The sequence below is a fragment of the Epinephelus moara genome, chromosome 8 (genome assembly GCF_006386435.1).
Source record: "Epinephelus moara isolate mb chromosome 8, YSFRI_EMoa_1.0, whole genome shotgun sequence".
NCBI lineage: Eukaryota > Metazoa > Chordata > Actinopteri > Perciformes > Serranidae > Epinephelus > Epinephelus moara.
The window spans coordinates 16,478,609-16,503,108 of NC_065513.1; the positions used below are offsets into that span (position 1 = coordinate 16,478,609).

The 24,500-nt window shown below is 40.3% G+C and overlaps 1 protein-coding gene across 1 annotated transcript in view; it reads right to left on the reverse strand.

Moving 5' to 3' along the window:
- Positions 1–24,500, reverse strand: part of LOC126393694 (phosphatidylethanolamine-binding protein 4) — a 60,456-nt gene that overhangs the window by 21,757 nt on the left and 14,199 nt on the right. The window contains exon 4 of the mRNA XM_050049981.1: positions 13,432–13,530. Within this exon, the coding sequence (XP_049905938.1) occupies positions 13,432–13,530 (99 nt within the window). The remainder of the gene's footprint in view (positions 1–13,431; positions 13,531–24,500) is intronic.

Here is a 24,500-nt window from a genome sequence, read left to right on the forward strand (position 1 = left end):
GTAGTTTTATGTATTATTAATCCAACATTGTGTTAGCCATAGAAAATGAGGCAACATGCCTTTTAAAAACTGAATAACAATTTTAGAAACAGTAAAATCTGGCCATCAAACAAAACTGTACATGCAGTCAGTAATCTCTGCTGCTGAGAGTAGCCATTTGATATGCTTCTGTCCGCGGTTATATCTGTTGATAACTCTATAGTTCATTCAGTGTCTTTAGTCATTAACAACTGAGAGCTGGTACAAAGGGATTTAAGAGGCAGCATTACTGTTTTGAATCACTGGATGTTTAATTCTTCTATTATAATTGAGGCAGGAGCGAGACAGAGGTTATGGTAACTGCTGGAAACCTGTCCCACTTCACAGAAAGGTTAATGAACCTTACAAGTCCTATGGGAGATGGAGTATGCTGTTAATTTGACAAACGTGGGAAATAAATGCTTTTATGCTTTTATTGACGGTGACCAATAGCGGCCTTTGCTGAAATGAAAGGTTTTAGTCTTTTGGGTGCTTTGCTATGAGGCAAAACAATAATGTGGAATGCATTTGTTGGAAGAAACTAAGTACATAATTGTTTGAATAGCAATTTCAGGCCAAAAAGCATCTTCATTATTAATTCCTACTTTTTGGGGGAACATATACTGTGCAAAATGTACAGTAACCTAATTCATGTTATGAAACATTTGCCTTTATTCTGAATACATTTGTGGCAATGAGGGATTTTAAAAAGCTTTATTTTAAAATCTACATATTTCCACAATCCATTTTATGCACCGTTGGTCTGGGTTGCATTTTAACAGGGCACCAAGGGTATAATATACTGACAGCTGGAGAGAAACATGTGCAACAGTGTTGGCGCTACCCTGAATTGGTCTGTGGGTTAGAGGGAATCATCGCCAAAGGTGGCTGTGATACATCTGAACAGGACAGAGGTTTTAGGCACAGGACCAACTATGTATACTGTGTGCATGATTAAGAGATTAAATGGATAATCTCCTTCCCATTCAAAGAGCCTGACGGAGGCAGGGATCTGGTTTCACAAAGATAGACTTTTACCACGGCTTAAATCAAACCAACAGTTCAGAAAGACATCCAAGTTCACCAGTTGCTAAAAGCTGTGTAGTTTTTGACATCTTCGGTAAAAAAATTTCTGTTTATCACTAAGTTCCAACTCTTTTTTTTAGAACAAGGCAATCTTTCTGGAAAAGTTCAACAGTAATGAGGGCATTTCACAACTCTTTTTCTTGCCATCAGGTGACATAGGTGGTTACCTGACCCCGAAATCCTCATACTAGAATTTGGAATTGGATTAAAGGACGACCTGTTTTCTGAACTACTGCCCCTATGGTGAGTGGTCCTGACATACCAAGCGTATGAGCCTCTGCCCCCCTGTTTTTTGTGGACTGTCACGCATCATTGGTACAAGTCAGCCCCTGTTGGCTTTTTTTTTTTTGGCCAATTCTGCATGTTAACTTGTCGTTGGAGATGGCAGAGAACACATCTCTGATTCAAGGTCGGAGCGGGTATTGCCTGAACACGGCTCTCAACATGGAAGTGGCTGAGCTGGCGGCTAGCGGTTAATCGTGCTAACAAGGCGAACAGTGCTGACAGAGTTAACGGTGTTAACATGGGGTGGGAGGTAAAAGATCTGAATACCTCCCCCGCCCCTGATTTTAGGTAACTCATACTAGCAGATTAGAAAACTCTTTACTTCAATAATTTCAGGTTAGGGAGAGCTTGCTTTTATGGTAAAATAAACCTACGTTGAAGAGAACATCAGTCAAGTTCAAACACTTTCCATACTGTTACTTTTGCCCACATAAGCATGAGTCATTTTAAATGGTTTGAAAAAACTACTACTGCTGTCACAGGACTGTCTCCAGTTGTCAGCAGGTGTGATTATTACTAAGGACAAACTGCTTACCGCTCTTTTTAAACTTCACATCAGTCATTATTCTTGTGCAGCTGTCTAACTGGTATCAGCCCAGTCTAAGAGCATAACCAACACTGTCCTACCCTGATAGACTCATCTAAGGATGTCCTGACCGTATAGCCCAGTCTAACACATCTTCATGAAACCAGCCCCGGTCTTGTTCTTTTTGATACCCTCTCTTCCGAGCCAACTCGCTCTCTCTGTCTCTCACTTTTTCTTTCTCCCAGCGATACTATGGGCACTGTTTCCTGTGCCTGTGTGCGCAATGTTTGCCAGAGGAACACACAAGAATCTGAGCTCCACAATCCCTCTTAACCTTTGACCTTGGCTTATTGTTACCTGTGAGCAGCACTGTGGCAAACATGTTGTACAAGTACTATACAGCCCTGCAAGCTGTTTGTGTTCTGCAAGTATGGAGGGCAGGGGAGGAGGGAAGGAAGAGAGGGAGCTATTTAATCCCCCCCAAAGGAACTCCCCTCTCAACCCGTATCGTGAACTCACAGGCAAATCGCGTTGCTGGAAGGCACACCACACACACACTGCTGTCTTTTTAATTTCATCAGCTGAAAGAAATCTATACGGTGCTTTGGAATCCGACTGAGCTGCGGAGAGAAGTGAACTATACAGCACCCTGGAATGTAAACAGGTTTCTCACCAAGTGTAGCATAAAAATACCACATTGTAACAAACCTCTTGGCTATGATAATGGTCAATAGTACAGATCAGAGGTCTTAGTAGATTTTATGGTTGTTAGTCCTACAGCATATCAATAAGAACAAGTTGAACAAATCCAGAGAACAATTCAGAGGAAATGCAGCAATGGTACACAAATTATTCAAGTGTAACACGGATGAAATGTTGGCTTCTACTGAGCGCATTGTATTGATGGTGGCTCTTTGCTTGCCATTATGAAAAGCATTATCTCCTGAGAATATTAGGAACGCTGTCATTAAACCCCAGGCAGACAGTGGCTTGGTTAAGCACAGATATGGGCTTTAATCTGCAGAGATCGGACTCATCTCTTGCACAATTTTTGTTATTGTCAAGTGCTCAAAATACTCGCAAAAAACAGGAACACTAATTTAATATTCATAAAACTGAGCAAACATCTACAGATTATTGTCAAACCTCCATCACCAAGCTTGGATAACAGTGATGGCCAGACTCTTCAGATATTTATAAAATCATGTTCGACTCCAGCTGCACTGTTTCTGGCATGTGAGTGCACTTTATTTTATTATACACAATCTGAGCTGCCAGACCAGTTCTTATTATTTGTTCATTAGACAATGTAGTTCTTTGTCTATACTGCAGTTTTCTAATTTTATAGTTTGGTATAACTTTTGGAATACAAACAATCCTAATCAGTACGTAGAGTTAGACAGGCCACTATAATATCTGCCAATTTTGCATTCATAGCTGTCACACTTAATTATCATGCCAAAATAAAAGAAAATACATTGGCTGCAGGAGGTCTTTTGTGAAGTCTTTGTTTTTGTGTACAATTAACTGGCAAGCATGCTATATACTTAAGTAAGGGCTATTTTAGGTGAGCATAATTGTTAGTGAGTTGTTTTTATCAGCATGCCTCACTCCCCTTCACCGCACCCTATCAGGAGACACCCCTAAGAGGAAGCGTTTTCCACCGCCGCGGCCCCAGCAACCCCCCGCTAACCCTGACATTTGTTCATTTACCCGCCCCTCTCTCCCCCCTTCTGGTTTTCATGCCTGCTCCCCCCCCCCCTTGTACATGTCAGTCAAAAATTGACCAGTTTACAGGGGAACAGGTAGGCAGACTCCGGCGAGCCCCCCACCTGTACCCTGAAACACATGAATTCGCACGCGGGGCCGACTGCCAGAGATCCTGCTTTACTGACTGAAGTGGAGGGTGTGGGGGGGTGGGGGGGTATGACAAAGACGACAGCTTGTGTGGGGGAACATTGTCTGCGGCTGCGACTAGAAATCTTTTCAGGAAAAACAGGATTTTATACACAATGGTCGTGGGTGTGAAGAAAGGGGGCACATATTAAAAGAAGCGCCTTTATGTGTGCAGAGCTACTGGTTTTAAACTGCATTTGCATGGAGAAGGTCCAATCTGTTCTGTTTTTTTCCCCTACCAGGCTATAGTGTGACAGACTGGATCAAAGGGGGCTTTCCAGGTTGTCCTTGTTTTCTTGGAGACTAATCGTGATATATCCAGGACAGTGTGCGAGCTACAAATTAAAGTAACACACTGACACACAGTAGGCCTACTTCCTTAAATAAAATGAATGTGTAAGAGATTTAATTTCTTTCTCCCTGAGAAAGAGACTAAAATCACGTGGTAAAATCAATAGGAATTTAGTTCTCTTAGAGAAACTATTAGGCAACATGTATAATTTATGGATGATTATTTCCTCGCTGTCCAAACAGCATTCACAGCTTCTGATAGGAAACCATGGCAGCTCACGTTCTTCATGCAGTGAAACCTCCTCAATCATCTCACCACGGCAACCACAGCAGGAAGGTCAGTTGTTATAGAGATGGCAAGAGGCTTGGTAGGTTATCAGCTACAGTATCGTGTGTGTGCGTGTGTGTGTGTGTGTGTGTGTATATGTGTGTGTGCGTATGTGTGTGTTTGTTGTATGTGGACGGGGGATGGAGCTGACAATTGAGCGGAGGATTCTTATGTAATTCTCCCTTTAGGTGGCGGAGAACAGTGAGAGCAGCAGCCCACACTGAAGAAGAGCCTGTTTGTTAATAAGCTGCAAGTAAGTTAAGATCGATAGAATTATTACAGGCTGTTTGTACACAAGACCAGGGGGGTCCAGATGTAGCAGAGAGATAGGGACACAGGCCACAGTGACAGCAAGTTCAGGTACAAACTGGGCATGTCTTCCCACTAGGGTTGGGTGATTTGGCAATACTGTTTATACTGCGGGAGCTATCTGGGGCAGGCTATGTAGTAAATCAGGGCTGGATGCTTGCGTGATCTCATGATTCACACATGAATCTCATGAATAACGCTACCTTGCAAGGTAGCATGATTTGGGCAGAGATAAAGGAGGAGAATGAAGCTGTTAATACAGAAACCTGTAACAGTTGAAATTATTGTTCTGAGGAACATTAACGCTTCCATTATGATAGAATTTTACTGTTTTGAGTGTTTGGCTTTAACTCAAATGTTGTCTCAGGGCATATGTCGCCCTATTTTTTGCAGTGTGTCCAGCATCTTGTCAAAAGTCAGCCCTTGTCTATTTTTTTAAGGCCGATTCAGTACGCTGAATTTGCGTTGGACCCGGCAAAGCCCATTGATGTAATCACTCTGATTGACAGTTCATCTCAGTGCACGAGAAGAACAACGGAAGTGAGGAAAGAAGAAAAAAAAAAACCAAGAACAAAAAAAAGTCAAAGTCAAGAGGGTGTGAGATCAAAACAAACTTGTTATATTAGCTAATAATGTGTTTTTGCTACTGAGGTCTTTAGCAGAAATGGTTCGTAACTGTTTGTGTTTTTGTTCAAGAGTGCACAATAAATATCCTTTGATCTTTCAATATCGGGTTGTGTCGTTAATGTGCTAACTGGCTGACTAGCAATTCAAATCTGTCCTGACGGTCCTCCCGTTTCCCTTTTTGAATGACGAATACAGACAACTGCCCCCTACTGGTATGGAGAGTTATTTCCTATCATGCAGGCGCAGAACGTACGTGCTTGTTGGCCGTTGGCTGTAGTCTCTGCGGTGTGTTCAGGTGCAACTTTCTGGTCGGGACACAGGTGACAGCGAGCCCTCATCGCCATTTGTTCTTTAGTGTCGGTTTGGTGTGTCTGGCCCTTTAAGTGAGGCAGTTGTTTTGTTGTTTGTATGGAAGTTGCAAACAAAAGAAGTGGGGTACAGTTATTTCAAACCACTTCTTAACTGAATTCACAAAACAATTACAGTATTGTGATGTAAATCGTTAATGTGATATAAAATTACGCACACTGTTATAGAAAATTTTGGCCATATCGCTCACCCCTGCACCCCACATATCACCAGTTCCATTAGCCTCTTTTAATCTTCGTCACACAAACACACAAACCCATGCACACAGACAGCACAAACACACAGATGAAACACACATGAAAGAGTAAAACCTTAGAAAAAGTCAAAAAGCTAAAAAACATAAAAAGAAAAATCCAAGCTTAAGCTAAAAAATCCAAATTAACAAACACTAGCATCCTGATCTGGCTGAGAGGGCTGTGAGGAGAGTCTGATGAGGTTTGTGGAGGGAATGACTTCCACAGGCTGAACTCCATGTAGTACCACCTCTGACATTTGTCTGGCTGTAGCTGACAGCAGGATGAGCACCGCTCTAAATGTTAAGCACCTCCAGCTGAGCCTCCATGTTAAGGGCCATTGTTGACTTGTACCAAGGGAGGTTTCAGATAGTCATGAAAAAAGATGAATGACCCACGTGCAAACTTTATCAGGGTCAAACTAATTCAAGCTGCAATGTAAAATGTACAATACAAAATACAAGCTGTTCTCTGACTTCCTGGTAATTTACTGAAGCATTTATTTAAGTTCAGGCATAACTCTTATTCACATACTTAGTTTACTTACTCCACACATATATCATGGAAAACAATCTGCTCAAATTCTTTACGGCACTTCACACAATGAACATGTGTTCATGCTGTCAGTTTGAGTTTAAACAAAGGATGACAACAGGTGCACCAAGTGGAGTTTAGATTGGATAAAGTTGCTTCATATGACTTGGAGCCAGGAGGCACGTCTGTGTAAAAGTTTGTGAAACCATAAACAAGCAAACTGTTAACCTGGGTTATGAGCATGTTTAGCAACTTTGGAGGGAAAAAAAAATCACATTAAAAAGGAAAATTGTTCAATTCCTTTGCGCCCACCCCCTTGTCATAAGATATGGATGTCCCGTAAGGTTATTTGTGTTTGCTGGGAAATGAAGTGCTCAACTGGATTAAAAACATACTGCATATGTTTGGAAATCTGTTTCCCTGGGCGTATGAGTGGAGTGAGCGAGCGTGAAGCAGCAGCTTGCGTCTCCTCCAAGAGAGAGGGCAGACACTCTCATCATTAGCTGGGCTACAATGTGCTCCTCTACCTGCTCCAATCTGCACAGCCAGGCTCCACTCTGACGCCAGACAGATGTTCCCAGCACGAGGTGCAAAGTACGGCGAGGGGAAACGAGAGTGAGCAGGAGAGAGGCAGAAGAATGGAAATATTCAGCAGAGTACACAATAAGAGTTTAATTATGAATAATACCAATGGTTCTTTGTTCTCACAATGAAGCTAGCTATGGTTCGTCTGGCCTTTGGGAAATTGTTTTTGGCTTCCATATGGGGGCAGCTGTCTGTCAAAAAAATAAACGCTTAAATCATAACATGCCACAGTAGGGATAATTACAGGATAAAGAACAATGCAATTGTGTATGTTTATATGCAATATTGGAAAGGTATTTTGCTAAAACAAACTCTAAGGCTATCACAGAGGTTAGAAATGTAATTTCAGTACTCAGTACTATCACTTGCTGCTGCTGCTCAGATACTAATGACCTGACTGTTTGTGCAAAACTTCACATCAACTGTAACAAGATAGAGACACATACATCATTAAGTGGATATACATAAATATTTCTGTGACAAGACAAAGAGGAGCAGCCTTGACTGAAGGACTGTTCTGGATGTACTTTTTAAGGATAAGCTGAGTGCTCAGTGTAAAACCTCCTGAAAAAACCCAAACTAATTCATCCCTCTGCAAGTATTGTCTGTGCAGCCACAACCTAATATAGCTCTCTCACATGAACTTGCTAATGCTCATAAAAAAGCCATATCATTCCACTGGTTGACGCACAGTATTTCTTCAATATAATCAAAGCTACACAAACAGTACCGGGTGCAATAAAAACTCATTTTTGGGGAGGGGATTTGGCCTGTTGAGGCTAATTGTTGATAATAACAAAGAAACAAACTAAGACCAGTGTTGTCCCTTTGAGAGGAAAACGTTAAATGAAATGCAGTAAGGAATTACACGCCTAATAGTTTGCAGTTAAAGGACATCTTGAGGTGTGGAGCAGACGATCTCTGCAGGCCGCAGAATTCACAAACACAAAGCCAGCTGGTCTGATACAGTCACAATACTTCACTGTTTGTATTTGCCTGACCAGCAGCAGAACACAGGCTCTGTCCCCCTTCGGGAGCTGCAACAACAGAGATGAATGTTAAAAGCACGCATGTCCCTCATGCACCATAATAATGAGCACAGCATGCTGTGTGCTGAACTGTCCAACTGGCCTTCAATTAGCCAGGGAGAGGAAGTTAACAAACATATGATGGCTTCCAGTCCAAAGACCTTTGAGAAGCGGATCTGGAAATTTACTGACTGAACAGGACACTGAATGACCACAGCCCGAGCAGATCACAATGGATCATGAACCTCTTGTCTTGTTTAAAATGTATCTCATATAGCTTGTCAATAAGACAAATGCAATCCAATCCAATCAACAAAGCTTTTTGCCTTAATGCTTTTGCTCCTGGTGGATACTCGCACTGTGTAATTTATTTTTTATAGAATCACTTTGCAAAAAAGTAATTTTAGGCAGTGAAACTGTCATGGAGGCAAACCCTCAGCGGAGAAACTTCATACATCATAAAAAGTAAGAAATCCATAAAAACCTAAGGCTATACATCGCCATTTAAATGGGATTTTACAGCGATAATGAACACCTTGGCTTTTCTCAGAGCAGTAAAGAGCTTTAGCAGGAGCACTCTTTAGCAAGTTCACATTGCATCATGTTGACTCACAAACTGCCAAAACTATAATGAGAGAATAAGTATTAACAAGTAAAAGTAAGACCCAGTGCTGTATTTGTATAAGCTGCCTCTATTCAGATACTAATGATTTGCTTGTTACAGTAATTATCGCTGCGAGACCGTACCGGAACATCTGCATTGATTTACACTCTGGGAGAGCACAGAGAGGGAGGGAGAGGCTCACAATCTGGAATTCGACTTCGAGAGCTAGACAACAATCTGTTGATGGTTATTTTGGTAATTGTCCATAATTGATGTAAAACACAGAGTGTGTTGCAGAAGATTCTAAATTACTGTTTCTGTAGCTCGAGGGGTCAGTGAAAATGGGCAGTTGCGATGAAAATGCATATACAGCATCTAATAATGTGAGTTCTAAAAGGAACTGGACAGCTGGTGGGAGAAGACGAGACACCTAGCCGCAGTTTACACTTAACTGCTGGAGTAAATTGTTCTTGGCAGTCAATAGCAATAATGTGATAAATGATACCGCCAGTTAAATAAAAGATTTGACACTGAACATAAACATTAAAATGTGATTGTTTCACATGTCTAGTTGAGTGATTATTATGCACATTTAGAAATGTGTGTTCATGCTTACATGGATTAACTAATGTATAAATACAGTTAGTAAGTTAGTGAATGTGCCCAGCTCATATCAAATATGCCGCTGCAGGAGTTGTTTCTGGCTTACAAAGCCAAAATGTTGTAGGTACGTATTTAGTAGAGTTGCACAATATGAGGAAAATACGCGATGATATCATTGTGATGACAACATTACTTATGGTAAATAAACAGGTATTAAAGTGTACTGTGCTATGCCTTTCTGCTGCTTTCAGTATACTGCTAAAACCAAACACATTACTTGTTAAATTAAAAAAAAAGAAAATAAACTATTTTCAAATTGAACAATAAACTAAACACAAAAGGCACAAAAATCCCTGAGTGCAATATCACAGTCTTTAGTGATATGTTAATCATGCAAGTTCACACTGCAATGAAATTTTATTAACATTAGATTTTTGCAGCCACAAATAATTCTATTTATGATGCAGAAACGCATAACAAGAAAGTGGGTTGGGCAATATATCGTTGTTATATCGATAATGTGACATGAGACTACATATCGTCTTATATTTTGAATATAGTAATATTGTAAGTGTCTTTTCCTGGTGTTAAAGGCTACATTACAGTAATGTGATGTAATTTTCTGAACTTACCAGACTGCTCTATTATTTGCCTTTACCCACTTAGTCATAATATTCACTTTACTTATGATTATTTACCAAAAATCTAATTGTGTAAATATTTATACGATATAATCATAGTATTGATATCAAGGTAATTGGTCATATATATTGTGATTTTTGATTTTCTCCATATCGCACAGCCCTACAAGAAAACCACTAAAAATAAAACCAAAGCAAGCAAGACAGCCAAATCCAGTTAGAGCTTGTTTAAGTTACATCTACAGCTAGCCATGGCTAAAGCTAAATTTAAATTTAAATCTTAGAGTCTTATATGTACCTGTTTCCTATACATAAAATATTTCGATTTTAATGAACCAACACTTCAGTAATTTAGTTTGTCACCCCACATAAACAAGATAGTAACTAACTCCTGCCTTAGAGAGTAAAAACAGCTAGTCTAGTCTTGCTGGAAAAAAAAAAAAGCCTAGCTTAGCAGAGGAGCAGTAACTGCTACTAAATATTAGTAAACATGGACGTTTGTGGGTCTTTTCTATGTCAATGTTTTATTGCTGCAAAGTTATCCTCTATGCAAGTCAGTCTGAAAACTTTGGCTTTTCTCTTGTTTTCTCTGCCTTTGTAGGGCAGATTTGTCATACAAGACAATAAATTCTTACATTAGGGCTGCAACTAATGATTTTTTTCATTGACGATTAATCTGAGGACTATTTTCTCAATCATGATTGGTTCTTTGGTCTATAAGAAGTCAGAAAATGGTGAAAAAAAATGTCTATCAGTGTTTCCTAAAGCCCAAGATAACATCCACAAATGTCTTGTTTTTCCACAACCCAAATATATTCAGTAAACTGTCATCAAGGAGTAAAGAAACTATGAAATATTCACATTTAAAATGTTGGATTTAGAGAATTTGGATATTTTTCTAAAAATAAAATTACTCAAACCAATTAATCAAACATCAGATTAGTTGGCAATTAATTTAATACTTGACAAATGATTAATAAATCATTGCAGCTGTATATAACACAAAAATGTTCTCTCTTTGAAACATAATTCAAAATTTTTTAATCATCCCTCCAGAATTTAAGGATATTTTTTAGAAAAGTGTTTCAAGTGTAACAATCAAAGCCCTTCCTCTTCATGAAAACCAATAAACCTGCCTGTTTCTATAGCTAATGCTAAATTCTGCTCCACATAAGGCTCCACACTGTAGCTGTGGATGAGTACTTTAAGTATGTGAGGCACTGCACAGTGTGTGACAACAAATATCAGGCTCTCAAACACCTCTCTCTGCGGTTAAAGAGGGTTTTGGCATGGCTGACACGTAGTGAGGAGATCCTCAGCACATGTTTTGATAAGTGAAGTGCTGGCTACATAATTCAGCTCAAAGCAAGGTGAGTGATGAGTCTATAATACACGGGGTAGTCCAGTGCGTCCTTGTTCTGTTGCCATCGCTTCTCTAATGAGACCTCGGCTGAAGAATCAGTGTAAATCTACGGTGCCGCGCTGCTCAGTCCAGCCTGACCTCACTTCACTCTTGGCTGCATTAAGGAAATCTTCTACCTTCTTAGCTGTGGCTATGGATAAAGAATACACACTAATTATGGAAGCATCTACAAACTGGGGCAAGACTGCATGACCTTGGACTAATGAATATATATGAAAAGAATATGGCTGCTGCAGCCTGTGCTGTTTGACGTGTGAGGATCAAAACACTGATCCATTTGACATCTGAAAGCATGACCCCTGACTTCAACTAAAGAAACTACTTTGCTTTACAAATAAATCTACCATCAAACACATTGCCAGAAATAGTGATTTAAATGCGTGTCACTGTACAGCACTTCACTCTCCCCACTTTATATACAGAAGAAAATTACAGAGAACAAATGAATCATTTCTCAATCATCTTTCTCACTAGTTTACCCTTTTTTGTAGAATTATATATATATGTATTAATTCATAAATTGACCTACATTGCTGTCTAAATCACGACTGCCCTGAAACTAAAATCCAACACATTCACATTGACACTTGAAAAAACAAAACTGAGGTTGTGTGATGTCACCTCGCCACCCTGGTCAATTAAACACCTCCCACTACAGGTTGGCATCACTCAAAAGGCTCATTAACCCTTCTGACCAACCACCAGTCACAATCAGAAAAACATCCCGTCACACTGGCCAATCCCTACATGGGCAACGCAGGTCAACACCCACACAAGTGACAGGAAATTGAATTGCTAGAGAGAATGTGGTCTGTCTGAGCACTTGAAAGACATCTGTTTATTCACAGCTGGTCACACGGCCAGGCAGACTTTATGGGCTCAAAAATAAGAAGCAAAGGTGATGCCTAATGCAATTTCATAAAGTGGAAATTACTTGTTTTTTTTGTATTTGATGTATGTGAGTGATATGAGGTAAAGAGTCTCACAGGCAGGCAGGAACGTGGTTGCATAAATCATTTCTAAAGCGCAGCGCTGATGAGCTGAATCACAAAATTCTGAATTCATACCCATTGAGAGGTTTACTAAAATATATACCCCAGATACATCACATTTGGATCTTCGAATCAATATGGCATTTACTTTAGTGTACAACTACGCTTTATAAAATGAAACGGGAGCAGTGATACATCGCTGAAGCGTCTTTGTGTGGTTGTTTTTCAGACCACTAGTCTTAATCTACTGGGTTGATCTCCCGGTTCCCGCGGGATTATAAAATGTCTGCAAACCTCCAAATATTTGAGGCAATCAACAACTCAACACGCATTTGGCGTTAAAATGCAAGAATGTGAAAACACACAAACGAATGGATAAAAAGGAGTGAAATATGAAGAGAAATAAGGGGATCGGAGCGGTGCCCATTTCGGGGGTGTAAAATATGGAGAAGTGTGGATCATTGGGGGAGCTGCTCTGCCTGGGGGAACAGATGAAGGGAGGACACTCTGCCAAGATCTCTCCACTGGAGGGGGAGCTGAGGGACTGGAGCTCTATGGGAGAAAGAGTGTGCGCCTCGCATGCTGCTCTCCTCAATCTCAGTCTCACACGCCTGCATTGACACGTCCCAGGCTCTCTGCAGCAGAGGGAAATTGCTGCTGACAGGGCCTTGCAAACTTTCACAGCCATTTAGAAAGACTTACTCCCACACTTTTGTCACAGGCATTTATTGCACAAGATACATGATATGAAAAATTAACATTTTTTGAACTTGGCATCCTTTTTTTCACCAAGTTAGGCTTAAAAACCATTCATAATTTTTCAGCCTTGCGATCGGCCCTAGTGCAGATGTAAACACGAGACATGCCAAGCGAGACCCCGAGATTATGAAAATGCACAATTTTCACCAAAAAAAAAAAAAACAACCAAATGCTACTTCATAAATTTGTACCATATGAGCTCCTAATCCAATAACAAATGCTGTCCGTGTCACCATCACCAAAACACGTGGCTGTTTTTAAGTGAGAGCAGAGGTTACTGCAGACTTACTGTACCTGCACGTTCGCGACCAGCCAGTGCCTCCAGAAAGCAGCTGTTGGTTTGGTGCGGCTCGGAGCATCAGGATCAACCATCACCAGAACATACATCTTTTTCTGCAAACAGAGAGGGATTCATACATTACTGCTTTTAATACAGACAAAGTGCTTAACTGCACTACCACACACATTGTGATTGGCCCAGAGGCAGTTCCAGTAACAGCGGTACCTGATCCCTTTCGCTTTCTAAACGCAGCCATGTGCTGTTTGTGCATCACATTGCCCAAGGCTTGACAGCCATCTCTGCAGCGAACAACACTTAGTTTAAATACTTCAAAACAGATGCTTCACTTTATTTCCTTAGCTTTATTAAAACGAAAATGCTGAAAAGCGTGAATTTCACTCTATTCATAATTTTATTCTATTCATAAAAACGGTGGTTTCGATTTTTACTTAGTTACTTGATTTGTCGACACAAGGCTGATAAACAGTTCATACCAGAAGGTTGGGTGCCTTTTGTTGGCTTGACACATAATCTTAACACAGTCTTACTTCAGCTGTCAAGGCTAAAATGTTGCTTGGAGAAAAAAAAAAATATTACATGAGACGATACTGTTACAAAAAGCTTGAAATAAAACTGTTATAAAAAGGCAGAAATACACATGGGGTTATATTATTTGTTGCCATGCTCATCACAGACTGCAGTGCACTCATTCTTATAGCAAAAGTACAGCTCTGTCTCTTCTCTGCTATTCCTTAAACTTAATATCATTACTGTAACATCAATAAAATGACAACATTTTGGATCCGAAACCAAATCCTCTCGTTAACATATTCACAGTAACTTTCTGCCACTTACCCAGTATCTTTGTACCCCTCAATCTGTCAATAGATAAAGTGAGAGAAAAAGCATCTTAACTAACACTTGATCACAGTTATTGGACGTTGACTTGGCGGCTTGACTGCCGGAAAATTTTCATTCTGTCTGTCCCTAAAAGTTAGAGAATTATGAGAGCAGATTGAATTATTGCGAGAGCACATTTGTCATCCCTGGTCCCGTGCCCAAAATCTGCCAGACCATATGATGGGCTTTTTTTATTTTGTTCACTTCCTCTACAAACAGAGACATTAATCGAGGCTGCTTCAATCCATGATGTCCTCTTACTGTATATGTACTTTCAACTGAAGCGAGACCATAATGATATCAAGCTTTAATACATATGAAACAGATGCAGCCCTTCTTACATTCTTACACTGACTGCCAAAAAACACTGTCTGTGGTGCAATGAAACATTTCACAGAATCAAATGCTCACATGTAAACATAAACCTTTAAATTCCTGTTTGTTGTGTCCTATCGAGACATTCTTAAAGGCCTCTGAAAATTATCGTAAGCCGATGTACTTGAATGAGATAAAGAAGTAGTCATGTATTTTTCTGCAGATGCTCATTTTCAGAAGGATTCTCTGCCTACCTGACAAGCAGTAATAAGCGTAAACAACTAAGCCTAATAATAGGATAATACTGTAGTCTCAGTGATAGTGCCTGCAGGTAACATCCAGACACACCAGCAACAATAGAGCCTCCTCCACAGCCTGTCAAAAGTGACTCTATATCAGTGACCCCCCCGGGCAGCTTACCAACCATGACCTGTTGCCTTCTCAAGAGTTGTAATCCTCATTTGTACATGTTTGCTACCAGGCAAAAACACTGTGATAATGTAGTTACACTAATATTTAAGTCAGACCCTGATGCATTCAGAAATAGCATGGTTTCAAACAACAGCACACACACACACACACACACACACACACACACACACACACACACACACACACAGACTAAAAGGCAATTTAAGCATTTAAATCTAAAATGACCTCCAGTCACAATTATCATTGAAAGAAATAGCACTTTATTGGATATTTCACGAAAGTTACCATGGATGGAGACACACTGTATAGGACGAGCTTAGTTCTCCTAAAGCCAAATTTAGAACAACATTAAGAACGTTTCACATTAATTTCATTTCAACTGTAACAACAAACACATGGCCTATTTATGGTGGGCACCGAATTTCAATGTTTTCTGCACATATTTAGTGCCTGAATCTCTACCTGTAAGAATCTGGTGGTCCAGCTGGCACGGGCAGCAAATAATACAAGAGGCTCCCTCCATGCTTGCACTTCACACATTGTGGCATGTACCCTTCCCTCTTACGAGGACACTTTTTTTCTCCATCTGTCAAAATCCACATTAATTACGCACAGATATGTGTGAAAGACTCCAGGGAAAAACAGATGCATATTCTGCCATCTGAAATAATTTATCAGGGCTCGAACAAACTAAACGTATATCAAAACATGTCTTAACAGGGCTAATTCTCATGGCTGGAGATGGGAAGGAACACATTTTCCAAAAATATGTTATCAGTATTAACCACTAATACTAATGAGGAAACCTAACAATTGAGCCCTGATGATAATTTGAAATTTAGATTTGCTTAAACACTGCAGCTAATCAAATCACTGATTACAGTTAATTTTCTATATTTTGGAGGACACACAAAGCTATTAGTAAAAGAAAGACTCCAATTGTTTTAATGTTTCTGTGTTAAATCTTTTTTTTTAATCTGGTTAAGTTACATTTTTGTAAAAGAGATGAGAGGTCAGCTGCCCACTCCGCTGGGCTCTGTAATGGTTTCTAAAGGACTTTGAAAATGTCAGAATAATCTGAGAGCTCAGAGCAGAAGTGAAATCTGGGTAGGTGTTGGCCACAGACCACAGAGCTCCATCAGGCCATTATACAGGAGGCTCCTGGGTGTAGGCTGGAGGTGGGGGGAGATCGAGCCTGCATTCTCTTGGGATTAACCTCCCACTGCCTGCTGTGATCACGGCAAAAAGGCCCTATGGGACCACACCTCAGACGGCAGGCGGCTAGAATAAACCCCTGCAGCTGACTGGGCGTCTCTGTCACGGCTACTGGTCAGTGGCAGGGAGGAAAGGAGGAGGTGCTCTTTTTAGTGACACCTATGGAGTTAGGAAGGGGGGGGGGTCACTTTCTGAATACATGAACTTAATTCCTCTTTGTGATATTTATCAGAAACGCAGGTGTAGTTTTTCAAAATAAATTTTTATATTGTTGTATCTTCAAGAGATGACACAAAACTCCCACTCCATGCCAATAGCATCGAGTAGATACACTATTTGCAAAGCAGAAGACGGCGGAGAACAAAGGCAGAGGAATACCAGTGTCTCTGAGGATGTAAACTACTGGCTTACCTTTGAGTGAACTCTGCTGGGGATGAGAATCAGAGAGATGTCTAATCGCTGCTCTCGTAGAGCTGCCTGGGCTATCGAGCCCAGCTCTGCTAACTGATGACACCACGAAGGGCGAGAGTGAGTTAGCGAGAGGGAGGGAGGGAGGAGAGGCCCCTCTGTGAGTTTACAAGTTCATGCTTTATCCCTGACCCAATACCAAACAGTGTCGTCCGTGCAGCTGCCTATTAATATACCCATTGCTTTATCCTCCCCGTTCTTCATCTCCTTCAGCCGCTGCGCACAGAACCCACAACGTTTCATTAAATGGTCAACTGTGCTCACCGCTCGACCCGGGGCAAAGCAACGCATCGATCTCAAATCCCTATTTAAGTAGCAAAAATACTTGAACTCGTTTGGTAATTAACAGGTATCTGTGTTGTGATTAAGACACGCCGATGGCTTAACAACCATCGACTGCAGCTTAGAGCAAGGTTGAAAGATCGATCTGTAAGTACAGAAAAATAGAAACTCTAAAACACAACTGTAGAAGTAAATTTTTCGGATGATGAAAATACATTTCACCTACAATTTCATTGTTTTTGCAGCCAAACAGTATTTAAAAAAGATCTGAAATTAAACTGAATACTAAATGTATCAAGTGGATTCATAAAGCAAAGCTGTGTGGACTTTTACACTAAAGACAAAGTAATAATGTCTCATTTCTGAGGCAGGATAGCCGTGAGAGGGGCAGAGGAGAAAATGATGGGGAAGGTTAACAGTGGAACCACTGTCAGGGTCAGAAGAGGAGGTTCATCCTGTTGGAGGGAAGGTCAAGGGTCAGTCAGACGGCAGTAATTGAATCCTGACCAGAGAGAGGGGGAGCCGTAGACCCAAAAATGAGATGGAGATAGAAGGGGGGGCTGTGGCACTCACCTAGAGGTCACCATCCTTACAGGTGAGGAGGTCCTCTTTGGTCATTAATAATAGTCGCCTCCTACCTCTCATCTGCAGAAGCTTTGAAACCTCATTGTTCCTCACTGCCAGCAGAATCATGAAACCTCCTTTATAGGCAGTAATAAAGGGCAGATTGGTAAACTGCAACAGAGGAATTGGGTAAGGAAAAAAACTGAATTTGGGGGATTCTCGTTAAACAATGTTGTATTACTGTAATGTTAGAAAGGTGTTATCATGACTACGGTGACATGAATACAAATGTCAGCTTGGATACCTGCAACTGGTGTGTGATCGGCAGGTTTAAAAGGGTTAAAAACCCAACTGAAAGGAGATGTAACTCAGATCTCAAAAACTGGTTGTCTAATAATCTGTAGATATATAAATGCCTGATGTTTTAATGTTTGTTTGTGATTTTTAAGTTTAATGTAAGTCTTGCTTGACACTTTCAGTCTACTAGCTTGTACTGCACTAGAGCAACACAATGGAAATAATCCCATTGGCTTTTTTGTGTATTTTAATCTTCAACAATTTTAAGTATCTTATATTAAGTCTTGTCATTTGGATCAGCCTGTCATGTATCTATCTATTTATTTATCTTATAGCAGGGAGGCTTTTTATACATGTTTGAAATACACACATGACCACTTATACCTTTCCACTGCCTACAGTCTTAAGGTACCCAAGTCACTGGGGAGCCTGAGAAAGTTACTTAAGTGACATCATTTAAGTGATCTACACTTTGGCTTTTTTTTTTTTTGACAGAGGGGTGTCTAGTTTGAAAGACATGCATTTTTTTCTTCCATTTAAAGGAAATAGGTAGAGTTGCACTATGGGGAGTGGAGTAACCAATGTTGGTATATATAGACAACATATTTCATTTGTGTTACCTAAAATATCTGTTCTTGAAACACAACATCTGCTTGTACTAAACCAAAACATGATTATTATTTTTAAATGTGCCCCGTGGAGTTTTCTTGTAAACAAACAAAAGTTATGTTTACATTCAGTGTGTCTTACCAAAACACTTTGTGTCCTTGAGTTCTAACAAACACTTTGAATGCAACTCCTTCCTAAAAAGCATTTGCAAAGCCAAAAGCCAATTATTTATATTTTAAATTTTGCATGTTTCCTTGCTAGCACAGTTCTTCTTTACTGCCATTGTTGTTGGACCGTGTCTGTCATCAGCTGTCAATCATCTGACAAGCGTGAAACCGATGGGAGGATGTGAATCCAGCGTCCCTATGCATGATCCAAACAAAGCAGGGAAGCAAACAGTGCTCCATAGCACTACTGGTGGTTATAAAACGCAATTGCCTGAATTAATGTTCGCACTGTACATTTGCAAACCACGGATATGTGACATTTGTACATATGTAGCAGATATATTAAAACCCGTAAAAACACTGAACATAACCCAAGCTGCAGTTACATTTCCCACAAAATGTATTTGGCAAAACACATTAATAGTATAGAAATCAAATTTATATAAGGCAGAGATCACTATGAATTAAAAGTCAGGATATCTCAACCTCCTCTGCTTTGATTTGGGGGAAAACATCTCTCCCAAACTTTATGGAGAGCTTAATACTAATACTAATACACACTGTACATTCACACAAACACAAGCACACAGGGTGAAGAAGCTAAAGGTGGTGTTTTGTAATTGTAGCCACTTGATGTCTTAGATGTTGTAACTCAGCAGAGAATCCATCATAAATAATAATAATAACCATAATCTCAGAGCTTCCTGCCACTTTAGTGCAACTTGAGCGCTACTGATGCTTCTGAGAATATTATACAAGATGATCTGGGGAATTTCACAAGAGCCAGCAACAACTACAGTTACTGGTTTAACACTCAGATTGATTATTGACACATATAAATGATATGCAAAGAGAATGCCAATACTCTTCAGTGTGTTCTTAAGCGCCTCACACAGTGCGGGCTGCTCACTACCTCCAAACCTGCCTATTTTTAACTCAGCCTCCCTCCCACACAGGAGTGGAGTGCGAAGTGGCTTATAAATCCACACTTCGAGGAGCCACATGGTCAAAGGAAAGTCACATGTGGATACAAATGCATATTCTAGGCCTAAAGACAACACAGCTACTAGATCCCCGCTAGGTAGCCGAGCAGGAGAGTGAGCTACAGCATGACGAGGGGTATCGGTTCAACTGGAATCACAGCGGAACATGAAACACAAGTTTACATAATTACATAATCACATAAACATGTTGTCTGTTTGAATATAAAAACATGGCTTACAATGATACATTTTAATCATATTAACACATGACAGAAGGTAAGATGAGACAAGGCAATATTTTATACAGCCTATAGATTGTGCACATTCAATATAAATGTTCTCTGCCTGTGAGTTACATGCAGATTTTTGAAACATCTCGGGCTAAGCGACATGGAGAAAAGCAAACATCACAATATTTAGACGACTGCTACAATATTGTAGGGTTGGCTATTGGTGCTTTCACTAAATATTTACACAATAAGATTTTGGTTAAACAATTATCGATATTGTGGATATTTGTGGGACCTGCCACATGTTAACATCACACATATTTTTTTTTACTGTTTAAAAACGGGTGATATCTGATTTCATTGTAGAGCTGCATGCAGTGTACTGCTTTGCTCAGCACCTCCTTGCCCCACTGGCGCTCTCTATCTGTTTTTTTAAGATACTACTGCTGCAGGTGTCTGAGCTCCACATTGAGGAACAGTTGGTCCACCCACACACACAGTGAAAGGGCTAACTGTTAGCATCACACAGCTAATGTTACCTAACTGTTATTAACAGGTTTAACGACAGAGTGGAGACATTTCTGTGTTATTGTGAGTTTGTTGGGACCCTTAAATGGCTCGGTGTCAGATGTTAGCTCATGCTAACTGGGCAGATGTTTAACTGATCAGGAAGATAGTGGCTCCAGACTCCTGAGACGGTCCTTAAGCGCTGCATCTAACCTATGTCACAGCAGCAACAGAAAGTTTGCAGATTTTTCTTGCGTTAACTTTGAATTTATGTTTTTAATAGGCTGATTGTTGCCTGATTGTTGGATAAATTACTTTTAGAATCTGTTGTTGGCCAATTTACATTACTATTCCTAGGAAAAGGAATGTGAATTTGTTACTTAAAATGCCCATCCTTAGTGGATATAATGACAAACTGAGTGAGGGCAAATAAACAGCTGGGGTCTGGTAAGTTCATCACTGTAATGCAACCTTTAAAACCACAAAAAGGCAACACTTACAGTACAATATCCAAAATGTAAGACGACATTTGGTCTCATATCACTAATAACATCCATTAATTTTGGCCAGTAAAACCACAATTAAACAGCTCTCTGATAAACTCTAGAAATGTCTGAATGCAGTCTCTCCTGAACTCTGTTTGCAAAGCCTTGTACTTTAGTGGCGCAGTTTGGAACTGCTATGAAGCCATAGCTAACAGTAAGATGGTTCACAGTCTGATTGAGGCTTGAGGGGGGTGAAGGAATTAGTAGCAGCCTAGGGAACCATTTCTGCATTTCTCTCAACACTGAAGACCTCTTTCACCGCACCATGCTTGCGAACACAGCCGTGCTCATGTTAAGCTTATTAGTCACCCTGGATGCGATCTTGCTAGCTGAGGCTTTCAACACTTTCTAGTGGTGGCTTTACACACATACACCTACTCACTGCCATGAAAGCATTTCTGCAAATGCACATGCTCAAACACAGTAACTACCACTAACAGGTACTCTGAAGTAGCATGCAGCCAGGCTAAATGAGGCAAGAGGGAAATATTTTTGTCGTGTAGTTTGGCTGCTGAGAACACAACACAGTCAAACAGGGCAAATTGCAGCACTGGACTCATATACATAATTAGTCTGTCAAGCATGTCAAACACTGGGAGTCATAGATCTGCTATTTTACCACCAAGTGCAGCCTATAAAAGTTAATGGTGAGCACATTCTAATTACTTCACCAGGATTTGGGAATCTAAATCAACTATTTTGATTCCAAAAGTACTGAGGGGGAATGATGGAGGAAAAGACAAGACAACAATAAGGATCCATAGTGGTTGTTTTGTTAGTGTATGTGCAACTGAAAAAAACATATTTATGCAGTGCATGACATGAAATTTCAAAGCTGCAAACACCTTGAGCTCATATTTACCATGTGTTCTACAAATTAACTTTATCTGGGTCATCACATTTTATTTTGACAGCTATTTCATTCTTGTGGAAACCAATTGTTCCATTTTTTATTTGGAGTGAGAAAAGCTTGTGCAAAATAATCAGTCTTGTTTATTTTAATAGGAGAATAATTGTTGCTATTGTTGCATCTATTTTGACACTTACTGCCACATCTTTTAAGGACTGTCTAGAATATAATATATGAAAGGCTTACAACAGTTACACTTCATGGAGAAACATCATGCAGCAAACACAATTCTGAAGACGACGGGATACATGCTGCCATGACGGGAGCTTAGTTGTAAGCACTCTGACACTCATTCCTATTTGGCCACCAGAGCTGTTAAAGGTGTCAGGCCTGTTCACAGGCACTGTGTGTCTCACCAGCCAAGATGGCTTCCACATTTTTTCTATCATGATTAATTATGGTTTCTGATGGTAGTACAGTGAGAAAGTGTAAATTATTCCCACATTTTCTTGTGCCCTCCGTTCAGTCACTGTTGTGTAGGAAGATGCTATTGACGCCATCCATGGATGGCGACCAAAAGGCATCTACATGGGGTGGCAAACTCTAGTGCCTATTAAGGGGTGGAATTGGTGGTGGGGGGTGCTTGGCGTGTGGGCTGAACCTAGTCAAGACTGCCAGTTGACAGGGCCAGATTTTCCAGTATGGAAGAGTCTTGTTTCAGTGGGCGAAGCTGGGTGTTGGGAGACTGGGAGAGAGGACTGCCCAGGGCTTGGAAGCTTGAAACAGAATATTTCAAACAGACAAGCACCGTCTGTGTTCCAGTGTCACCAGCCCACCCGTCTGACAATCAGGGCCATGTCATCAAACGGGCTCTGAGTAATTCAGGGAGCACTCTTATCACCTTAGAAGATGTGGCAATCTCAGACGTCAGAGCAGTCTGAGGTCCCAGCAGCAGAAATAGCATTAAACGACAGACAGCACAAGGTATGGAATACAAAAAAGAACAGTAAAAATGTTCACCTACAGGCAAAACATTAAGAGCATGAATAGCAAAGCTTGGTGAAATGCTACCACAATACTGAGCTTTGATTTGAATCCTTAACAAAATCCACAATATGTCCTCAAAAAACACACACTGCACACGCATCTCTGAAAATCCTTAGTTTTGGAGAACTGGTTGAAATAAAATAATTCGTTTGACAGATCATTTTGTGTATGTTGATATATTTAGCGCTGTCAGAGGGGACATCACAGAGAATGGCACTTATATCACAATGCAAAAACTGTTATCAGAGGAGGTACAGGTTTATGGTTCAAGGGCTCGTCCATTCATAGAGAACAAGCTCAGCCTCTCTGCCTGACACACTGATAAAGACAGCACAAATAAAACAGCTCCACAGCTCCATCTTTGCCTCTCCCCAAGGGAATAATATATCACCCATCTGAATGTGGCACATATTGAATCATTTCCAGCGTTGATGATTCATTTGAATAAATCAGCCTTTTTTATTTTGCCAACTTGAACTGATACTGAAATAAGGAAAACTGAAGTCACATTGTTAGATGTGAGGAAGGACAGGTGTTAGAGTGCTCTATAGGACTGGTAATCCTAATCCCCTTTCAAGCAACAATTAATGACTACAGCAATAATCTTCGCATATATGTTGTTGCAATTCCTTTTTGACTGTCAACCATAACCTGCCTAACTCACATAGACCAAATCCAGGGGGATATGTCGCTGCAGGCAGATAGGATCTTATCCTGGATTTGCATAGATAAATGCACGGCAATAACTCAAGAAGCACATGGGACAGATGTAGTTTTGACCTGAGATATATTCTCAATCTGACCATACACTATAGACCTGCTCTCAGGAGCTTAATTTTCCTATACGATTGATCCACAGAATGAGGTCCACTTGTTATCTGCATTAGCTCTTAACAAATATCAAATTTTTCAGGGAAATAAAACTAAATATGGAAGCTTCCTGAACAAAAACTTTCAGTGTCTTCCACAAAAAGCTACGGATGCACAGGATCAGCCTATCGGCAAATTTGAAATATCAGCAGCTTGTGCAATGAAAGGGTTATATCCGCATTCAAGCTAAGAGACATACTCTAACATACACAGACACAAATCCTGTTGAGCTGAGCCGAGCAGAGATACCCTACCAGCCCTCCAAGGCACAATTAGGATTTCACGGGGGGAAGAAATCTACATTCCTGCACACATGAAAAAAGTCCTTTCTCCCTCCCCACAACAATATCAACTTTTTACTCAAGGAAAAACCTGAAGCACCACTCGATAGGATTTGGACAAAGAAATAAAAAACAAAGCCAGAAAAAATCTAAATTTAAGCTGCAGTTGTTAAAGAAAAAATATTATGGTTGAGGAAAATCCAGTCCTAAGCCTCCCAGTTCCAATCAATTTCTCCTATTCTCTGTGACATGAAAAGAAGCAACCACTCATAGTTTGTTTGAAGTGCTCGTCTGTGTGGAGCTGTGCTGCGTTCAACAACATTTTGTATAGACAGCCCCAGTGTATGATTTTAACACCTGTCAGACATTCAATCCAAGTACAAGAGGTCAAGTACCTGTCAGTTTGAATAAGAGGAGAGATAGAGCAAAACACTAAATTTCATTTCATGAGGTATAGTAATAAGTGAGCACATTTACAGAAACACATCATAGTTAAACCATCATGGCACAGCAGCACATAT